This window comes from Genypterus blacodes, unplaced genomic scaffold (genome assembly GCF_046128005.1).
Source record: "Genypterus blacodes isolate CSIRO-AG114 ecotype Tasmania unplaced genomic scaffold, CSIRO-AGI_Gbla_v1 ptg000073l_1, whole genome shotgun sequence".
Lineage (NCBI taxonomy): Eukaryota > Metazoa > Chordata > Actinopteri > Ophidiiformes > Ophidiidae > Genypterus > Genypterus blacodes.
Window position 1 is genome coordinate 347,267 of NW_027466883.1, and position 9,944 is coordinate 357,210.

At 41.7% G+C, this 9,944-nt stretch overlaps 2 protein-coding genes across 30 annotated transcripts in view; one reads left to right on the plus strand and one right to left on the minus strand.

The window, feature by feature from the left end:
* The window catches only part of LOC143006384 (uncharacterized), a 160,196-nt gene that overhangs the window by 16,350 nt on the left and 133,902 nt on the right, over positions 1-9,944 (minus strand). The gene's annotated exons all lie outside the window — the stretch shown is intronic.
* On the plus strand, positions 3,482-6,103 carry LOC143006391 (E3 SUMO-protein ligase ZBED1-like). 3 transcript variants are annotated; one of them, XR_012964256.1, is made up of 4 exons: positions 3,482-4,072; positions 4,404-4,498; positions 4,626-4,703; positions 5,766-6,007. XR_012964256.1 is itself a non-coding variant. In XM_076157839.1 (2 exons), the coding sequence occupies exons 1-2, from the start codon at positions 4,722-4,724 to the stop codon at positions 6,080-6,082; spliced, it is 1,287 nt and encodes a 428-aa protein (XP_076013954.1). In that variant the 5' UTR covers positions 4,710-4,721; the 3' UTR covers positions 6,083-6,103. The 3 variants fall into 3 exon arrangements, 1 of the variants encoding a protein (XP_076013954.1); XR_012964255.1 differs by having other exon boundaries at positions 3,505-4,072; positions 4,404-4,486; XM_076157839.1 differs by lacking the exons at positions 3,482-4,072; positions 4,404-4,498; positions 4,626-4,703 and adding an exon at positions 4,710-5,691 and having other exon boundaries at positions 5,766-6,103.

A 9,944-nucleotide genomic window follows, 5' to 3' on the forward strand; every position in this document is an offset into this window, starting at 1 on the left:
AAACATTCATTTTCAACTTTTTTTGTTTTTAAATCAGCTTCTGTGGTCAGAGGAACACACAGCTTTCAGTGGTCATTCACACTTAGTACATCCATATATGACCACTGAAGCAGAGGGGGCAGGAGTGTTCATGATTAGCTAATAAGTATTGATTACCTGCTTGTTGATTATTGTACTGTAGCTGTGTTAGTCTGCCTCTGCAGCTTGTCTCTGTCTGCAGCTCTCACACTTTTTATTACTACGTCACATTACTCAGGAGGAAATGCTCCATAACAGCAACAACACAAATGGAAATAACAGCAGTAAATCAATCAATATCCACTCTTTCTGTACCAATCTGCCATTTGACCTCTATCTCATCACAGACTGTCTGTATCAATAAGCATGTTGTAATATCACTCACCCTGCTGTCACTCACCAACTTCTTCTTTTCCTCCCTCTGGTCGTCCACCATGTAAAGGAGCCTGAAATAAAATGGCTGAATGTTATCTGAGCTCCTCCCACTTTTAGAGAGAGAGAGAGAGCGAGAGAGAGAGCAAGGCGCGAGTAAGGTTTGTGGAGGATAGTTTGATTACACTTTGATTCGTACTTCGAGCTGATTGCTCTGGTAGATTGCATGGATGTGTCGTTTCCTCCAACACTGAGCAGGATTAGACACAATAATCACAAACAGAAGTTCAGGCTCTGTAGATATGATGCTGGGATCGTTTAATCTTACAAGCTTTGATGTAGTTCATAGTAGGGAATTATAAATGTACACAGGTTTGTACTGCAAGGTTTATGACTCCATAATGTCCCGACAAAATGAAGCAAGAGAACTGGAACCAAATGTTAAGCTAGATAAAAAATTAAACCCAAAAAAAACAAACAGGAGAGTTTCCTTGTGTTGTAATCTGAGCTCCGTGTTTGTGCAGCAGCACCACCTACTGTCCAAACCACAAACATCAACTGAAGTGAAATGACGTGGACCCACAGTGCACCTGCCACCTGCTCAATGAAAGCAGCCAGTTCCTGATACTCCTAAACCAATGGATGTAGAGTAGAGTGATCTGCACCCGGCCCAGGATCATGTTACACAAGCTGGCAATGAATGGGGGCGGAACTCTTCCTCTCCCAGTTTCATCAATGTGGTAGGCAGTGCTGGACCTCATGAACATGCTCTTTGAGCCGTCACCCACCTCCTCTATTTCCATTTGTTTTGGATACACAGGTCACTAAGGTATGTATTATGAATAATTTGGTGTGTTAATACAGAGTTGTCTTTATATAAGTTATCTATCTATCTATCTATCTATCTATCTATCTATCTATCTATCTATCAATCTATCTATCTATCTATCTATCTATCTATCTTATCTATCCTTAAATAAATGACTGTAACATTGTCTGGGCTGCTTCTTACTCATCTAACTTCAATCCATTGTTTCAAATGCAAAAGAGGTTAAGAGCGATTTCCCGCTCCAGCAGAAAACAACCATCTGCTGCTCTATTTACTGAACACAAAGTATAGCTTATTATCAAAGTCAATATATTCCAGGTCTGTGTATTTAGTTTAAATATATATGTAATAAACAAATACTCATAGATGCATTCCATAATAATAATGATCATCATCATCATCATCATCATCATAATCATCTACTATCAGCTTGTGCAGAATGTGTATGAGTATGAACCTATTGACTTATCATTATTACTTGTGATTTTCATTGTTTTATGTGATACTGTCCCATGTAAGTCTGTATTTATGTACGTTTGTCTTAAGTTTCTGTTTTTCTTAGAAGGTTTTGGCAGCCACCAAAGAATTCCTAATGCAGGAAAATTCCTGTAACAGATAAACAGAGCTCTTACTTTGTGTCTGAGGGTCCACGTCCATCACTGAAATCTGGAGGAGATCCCATGGACCTGTCACTCTTCATGGAATCACAGACTGATCCATCCTCCTCTTCATCCATACAGACACTCATCTTCTTGATTTAAGTCGAACAGGAAAAACATTTCAGACACAAAAAGCTCTTAAAGAACAGAACAGAGCAGAACAGAACACACACACACACACACACACACAAACACACACACAGAGAATATCATCAGCTTAACAGGACTGCTCCCCTAACTACCTGTATGAACTACTGCCCCAGGAGAGAGAGAGAGCCTAAATGACAAGATTGCAGTATGCTCGCTCGCTCTCTCTCGCTATCTCTCTCTCTCTCTCTCTCTCTCTCTCTCTCTCTCTCTCATGTTGGGCTTTACAAATAAAGTTCACTTGACTTGACACAAGAACGCACAAACACATACACCAAAGCGCAACACAGTTCAAAGTGACATTAATCTTTATGTCCTTCCATTCTTTCAGTCAAACTGACTTTCACTTTCACCTTCATTGTTTTTAAATCAGCTTTTGTGGTAAGACGAACACACAGCTTCCACTCTTTCTGTACCAATCTGCCATTTAACCTCTATCCCAGTATATAATAGTAATAAGTATTTTGCAGTATCACTTACCCTGCTGTCACTCACAAACTTCCTCTTTTCCGCCTTCTGGTCGTCCATCTTGTAAAGGAGCCTGGAATGCAACGGCTGCGTGTCCCTGTTACTGGAAAACAGAAATCCTGTAAAGGGCTCCTCCCACTTTTACATTTGACATGTTATTCATTCGAGTGTGTGTGTGTGTGTGTGTGTGTGTGTGAGAGAGAGAGAGAGAGAGAGAGAGAGAGAGAGAGAGAGAGAGAGTGCGCCTGCCACCTGCTCAATGAAAGCAGCCAGTTCCTGATACTCCCAAATCAATGGACGTAGAGTACAGTGATCTGCCCTCTATTTCCTTGTTGTACAGATCCTTCCCAACTGCTACATCTGTCAATAAGTTTCAGCTGTGGCCTAGAAGCAGGAACATGAACGTATGCAATGTTGCTTTGTTTTGGATGCACAGGTCACTAAGGTATGCATACAAAAGGAAAGTGGACCTGCAGCAGGGATTATGGATGTGGCAGCTCCTCATATTGCTCAATTTTGATGTTTGCATGAAATAAACAAAAGACGAAGAGAATTGTTTCAAACACATGAATCACTTCCTTTAAGTGGCTCACACTCCACTTGTGTTTTGATTTAATATTCCTCCAGTCATTGTTGTTCCCAATACCATAACACATTACACCGAGGTTGAATTTTACAGAGAATATAATCTACAACCAGCTCTCATCTGTGGGAAACGTCACAGATTTCTCATATAAAAATATTTGGAAATCAAGTCAGTTTATTGTTCTAAGATGAGATTTATTTTCATTTATTGAGTTGTACATCTTTGATAGTCGTATTTCATTTAATATTCTAATTTACAAAATGTATTTTAGTTTGTAATTCATTTATAAGGGACTAGTTATCTGTTCATAGGAACGTTAATTGTAAAGTGCTAAGGATGGGGGAGTGATTTAGGCAAAGGACGAGAGAGGAGAGTGGCGCGAAGGTGAGAGTGGATGTGTGTGATGGAGCACTGTTACTGCCGAGTTGATAAAGACAAAAGAAGGAGAAGTAGTCCCTTGCCTTGCTTGACACCGACCCAAAGAAGAAGACCCTCGAAGACACTAATAATATCGGTCTTTATACTGGTGGCAGCGGGTATGCGGATTGTTTGATTGCCGTGACGAAGCTCCGTCACACTTTTGGGACTCGGAAGAAACTCCGTGAGTGTGTATGCCTTTTCAATCAGCCCCATTCGCTACAGTTCAACACTGGGAAGGATTCTTCCCTCATGTTTTCATGGGAGATGGTAGTGATGGGTCCGGAAACACCGATGCGTCGGCGCATGCGTCGAGCTCACAGAGCAAACCCCGTGTCGGTGCACGTATCGCATTCAGGAAGTCACGCGAACGATACAGGTACTGTTTCGAACTGACATTGACGCGCCAAATTGTGTTTATAAGGAAGCGTATCTGTCAACGGGATGCATCTGCCAAAAGAATCTCTGATTTTTTTCGGTAAATCGACTAAGTCATCACGAACTATGGAGCAGCCACAGGCCAAAAGAAAGATTTCCGCCGTGTGGGACCATTTTGATCTCGTATCGGAAAAGAAGGTATTTGTTTTAATTTCCTTGTTGTTTCATCGTGTTCCTCTCGGAGTTTCCACTTGATCTATCTGAATTCAAATTAATTTCAAAGTGACTCTTAGTTTACTATTCATTCATATTATTTTCTACAGGTTAAATGTCGCATTTGTGCGACAGAACTGTCTTACCTAAATAAAAGCACCTCCTCAATGCTGAGGCATTATAGGGCTAGGCATGAAAATGAAGTCCAAGATACACCCAGGATCAACTCAGCTATACAGCCACAACTTACTCACAGTTGTTTTATTGATAATTAATTACTATTAATTTATTCTTTACCTAATTTTTAACCATCAAGCTTCCAGGAAGCAGTTCCTGGATGAGGCGCTTGTGAATTTCATCGTCAAGGACTGCCAGCCCCTCAGCGTTGTTGAGAATGAAGTATGTATATATGTATGTTTTGCCAACCAGAAAGGTTTGTGTGGAAATGATCTAAAGTAGTAGTTGATATATCCAATTTGTTTAATCTTGAATTTAAATATATTGATTTGCTTTCGGTTTGACTTGGTGTCATTTTCAGAGCATCAAACAAATGGTGGCCTCAAAGTATGCGGAGGAACGGGAACGAATGAAAATGGAAGTACAGCAAGCTGTGGCAGTGAGTATAACAGCTGACATGTGGACATCTGTCAACATGGAGGCTTACTTGGCGCTCACCTGTCACTACATAAATGAGAATTTGCAGTTGTGTACATCTGTGTTGGGAGTGCAATACTTTCCACAAAGTCACACTGCCGGCAATTTGGCCCAAGTCAAAAGGGGCATGATGGAGGACTGGGCCATAACCAATAAAGTAAAGTGTCTTGTGACTGACGCAGCACCCAACATGATAGCATCCACTAGACAGCTCCAAATTCGACACTCAATTACAGAGACACTCAATAGTCTCAATTTATTAGTTAGGAAATCATGCGATCAGATCCCCACACTTACATCCATCAGACACAAAGCTAGGCACATTGTCACATACTTTAGATCAAGCACTACAGCCAAGGAGGAGCTTGCTCAAGTGCAGCAGCAGATGGGACGAACAACCCTGAAACTCATCAATGAGGTGCCAACACGCTGGAACAGCACTTATGAAATGCTGTCAAGGCTACATGATGAGAGGGAACCAGTGTGGGTATCTCTGACCTCTCTTAAAACAGATTTAACTCCACTTACAGCTGATGAGTATAACATCATAGGAGAAGCACTTCTTGTGCTTGCTCCTTTCCATCAAGCTACAGTGGAGTTGTCTGAAGAGAGGCGAGTGTCAGGGTCAAAGGTCATCCTGATGATGAAAATGCTCTATCTTGCACTTGAGTGTAATGCTTCAGACTTGCGCACACAGGCAGCCATACACCTACATGAACACCTCAAGCGTCGAGTCACAGACACTGCTTCCAATCTGGAGTCTTTAAGTGTGTTGACCCTAGCAACACTTCTAGGCCCCAGATTTAAATCATTCGGGTTCCGCAGTTCTTCCAAATGCAATGAGGCAGTCAGTAGACTGCGCTCAGAATGTGCGTCTATAATCGATTATAGACGCACAAATGAGCCCCAGCCAGGACCGTCTGCACAACAGCTGTCTGCACCCACTTCAGGCATGTTATTCAGCATTATTTGTTTGTTGTTGTTTGGAAATCGTGTACTAAAATGCCAATTTGTTGTTTTTTAGATAACCTTTGGCAACATTTGGACAGCGAAGTGGCCAGGCAGGCCAAAAGTGCCACAGCTGACGCCATTCAAGAGGTGCAGAGGTACCTGGCTGAGGGCAATATTGCCAGGTCCCAGGATCCTTTACAATACTGGGACAACCAAAAGGCAACATTCCCACACCTCTTCCGGCTTGCTTTGCAGTTTCTCTGCACTCCAGCCTCATCTGTGCCATGCGAGCGAGTGTTTTCAACAGCTGGAGAACTTGTCTCTAAAAAGCGGAACAGACTAAATTTTAAGATATTGGAACAACTTATTTTTTTGAATAAAAATTTGTAAAAAAGAATCCCAGTCCTCAAGCATCCTCATTCACAACACGTTCACTTAGATGTTCACGTTATGATACATGTTCACATTATTTATTGACTGTATCTAAAAATATGAAAGATATTTTAAATTTAAATGGATATGAAATAATACAATATAAAATACAATGACTTAAATTATTTTATTGTATATACTAGGTCATGAAATCAGTGTCAGTTGAGTCTTGTCAACTAGGTTGCCTGTAGGGATTTTTAAGGTCCAGCAGGTGTCAGTATTCAGTGACACAGTATCGACACAGTATCAATACAGTTTGGCAATGTGTCGAAACGCTTCATGACGCCTCATCGACCGATCACTAGCGTTTGGTTCTTGTGTCTTGCTGTCATCTTGCTGGGAGAAAGACACAGAGAGTTCCAGGTGAACTTTATTGAGCCGGGTTAAACCATGACTGATTGAGTGCGGGGGGGACATGTTTAGTTTGGAAGGTGTTGTCTCTTTCTAAAGGTCTGCTCATATTGACAAACTACAACAAGATTATTCAAAAGTCAGAGTTGCAATTTATATCCATGTATCTGTTGGGGTGAGGTTTGTGTTTGTGTGTGAATGTGCCGAGCTTGGTTTAGTCCACACACGTCTTGGTTTAGTCCACGCACGTCATCATCGTCATCGGTGCGACGATACCCAACTAGAAACGCGCGCGCAGCGGAGACACAAATGCGCATGCGTCGTTTCCACAGCGGAAGGAAGAGGCTTGATGACGTAACGAGGATGTAGGATAAACATCCGGCCCGCGCTACAATCGTATCCGGCCCGCGAGATCAAATCTGAAGTTTAGTGATTTGAGCTCCTTTAACAAGCAGAGTAACTCTAGTAAGCTAAGTGTCATGCTTGTTCCTGTATGGAGCTCAGTCAGCTTCAAGATCATGGACTAAAGTCTGCTTCTGGGGATCCACGTCCTGGACCGGAGGACGCTGAGCAGAGGGACCCGAGGGGACAGCAGGAAGGGACAGAGAGTCCTCTACTCCACCGCGCTGGAGTCCATCCAGGGGAACGTCAAGGACCCCGGACCGGTGGCCGACTATAGAACGAGCTGAGCCAGTCCAGAACCTCCAGAGCTCCATGGGCCTCAAACCCAGAGCCTGATTCAGTCACAATAACACCAAAGCCCACACACACTTACATATCATAGTACTTTAGTATTGTTTGTACTTTTTACTTTGTGCCTCTCAGCTGTGAGAGGAGCGTCGTCTAAGAGGGAGGAAGAAGGAGCCTGGATAACCTGGACATGTGGGCCCAGATCCAGCTTTATCTCATCTAAACTGAGCCTGATCTCTGACTGAGGGTTGCTTCTCCCTCCCTGTAGTCTTTTGTTCCTCCAAGCAGCCGGACCTCCTGCCCACATCCACGGGGCCGAGCCACAGAGTCTCCTTCAAAGCCCCCAAACCTGAAGAGGAAGAGGCCCATAACAGGTCCACTGTGTGTGTGTCCAAAAATTGTAATGTAATTGTAAAAAGCTACCAAAAGACCCTCTGCCCTGCATGAGCAGCAGCCAATCACAATCTGAATGGGACGATTACTCGGTATGAAACATTTAGATTCGCACTCATTCATTTTCTTCTCGACTTTCTCCTCATACTTTTTAAAATCTCAAAGTGTAATGACAACCACAGAGGGCGCTGTTGAGCCGTGTTCAGCCTCCAGAGGATGTGATGGTACACACACGCGCACACAAACACGCACACACACACACACACACACACACACACACTCTAATATCCCTGCAAACAACTACAACAGCAACCACTACTACTACAAGTACTTCTATTATGGCTACTTATTATAACAATAAGGTTTTTGTTTAAGAATTACCAGTGAAGCGCTTGGATTAGTTCTTTCTATTATGTCCAGTAGGGGATCATTCATTATCAAGTTATTTTATATTATAACTAACAATAAAAACAGGTTCTTTGTGACGGCTATAAGTGAGCTAAACAAAATCAAACATTAGACAAGTTACTACCCCAAAAGTCATTTGCAATATTGGGACAACTTGAGCTATGAGACTACTTATATTTGAATGTATGAATGGAACTGTGTTGTTTATTTATTGTTTATTTATAGTTTATTGCTGTTTATGTTGTTTATTTATTACTGTTCTAAGATTCAGGCACAGCACAAATGCATTTTGTTGTATTCCCATGTACAATGACAATAAAAGCTATTTTATTCTATTTTATTTTATTTTATTCCATTCTAATAATCAGAATGTTTGATGGACCCATTTATCAATATGCAATTTTAAGTTGTACATTTTTTTATTTCACTGCATATGAATATTCTTTTGTTTTTTTTTAGTTAAACACTTCTTTCTACAGGTGGAGAAGAAGCTATGGCGTAAACAATAGATTGACAATGTATTTATCCAATAGGAATATGCGCATCAACAGCTGGCCGCGCCCCGATAGGAATCTAACCAATGAGGAGGTTTGTTGGGCGGGCCCCGTAGCCTAAAGATAAACTTTACATTAATTTCTGAGACACCTTGCAGTTTTTCTTGGTGTAAAGCCCAGAAACAATGACACACAAAGAAAAGCTCCATCCTTTCACTTTAGTCACATCAGTAGGTAGGTATGGTGTGACCCATGTCCTGTTTGTTTACTGTAACTGGTCTCCAAAAGAGCTAGAAACAGGGGCTTAGCAGCTGGTCCTCCATACAAAAACTATGTAGACCACAGGCCATGTATTATGTTCTGTGCCCTTCAGTGAAGGATTTTTGTTTGGATTAAGGCAATAGATGCCTCCCTATATTACCACAGATTAACTGTTCCCATATCTTTTTAAATAAAACTGCAGCACACATATCTAAAAAAGAATGGGGAGAATATCAAATCAAACTCAATGTATTGCCTAAAGACTGAAAGAAAAAAAGGGAGGGGGAGTCATTTCCCCAGGAGTGTAACTGGACAGGAATTGTTTTTACTCTGGCCCCGGATTGGGTGTCCTGTCCCAATCTAAAAAAAAATCTAAAACATAACCCTGATGTCCTGATGAGAAAGAATCACAGGTAAGAGGGAAGTTTTTTTTTTTTTAAAAAGCAGCATGTCTCAAAGTCATGTTTTGGAAACATTTGTCTAAAACTTTCATTATATGAAAGAGTCTATATCTCTGAGTGCAAGCAAATGTCTCAAGTGTTGACTACTGAAGTGAAAGGATGGAGCTTTTCTTTGTGTTATTGTTTCTGGGCTTTACACCAAGAAAAACTGCAAGGTGTCTCAGAAATTAATGTAAAGTTTATCTTTAGGCTGTCATTCTTCAGTTAAAGGATGTGAGGAGAAAGGAAGCAAGAAATATGTAAATGTTCTGTTCAGCTAAATGTGTGTTTGAGTTCATAGCCTCGACTTATAGCTGGATGGGGAAGAAAACACTCAGAATTCATTTCAAATGATTTTATTTTATTCAGGTGATACAAAACAAACACTCTTCAGTTATGGAACCAGTTGATTTGAAGCTTCCTCTCACTCATAACTCCTTTGTGAAGCCATTTGATTACGTGATCTTCTGTGGTTTGCAGCCGAAGGCAACGGCCTTGAAAGAAGCCATCCAGCTGGGCATCGGGTACGGCGTGGGCAACCTGAGCTCCAAACCCGACAGACGTTCTCATCAAGGACTTCTGTGGTGGAGAGCGTCTTCCTGCCCAGGTGCTCCACACACACACAGCCTCTTACACTCTTAACCCAGGTCCATAGAGGCCGAGATGTCATCTGAGGTCAAAGGGATGTGGCACCTAAATCACAGCATGAATAAGATCCTTAGCTCACCCCCTCTGTGATGTGTGAGGGGGTGCAAGATTGCATGGGATTTCATTGTGAATTGC

Excerpts from the sequence above, each read along its gene's own strand:
- LOC143006391 (XM_076157839.1), top strand. The coding sequence starts at position 4,722 with ATGTGGACATCTGTCAACATGGAGGCTTACTTGGCGCTCACCTGTCAC. Across the intron at positions 5,692-5,765 it reads GCTGTCTGCACCCACTTCAG|ATAACCTTTGGCAACATTTG; the intron begins GCATGTTATTCA and ends GTTGTTTTTTAG.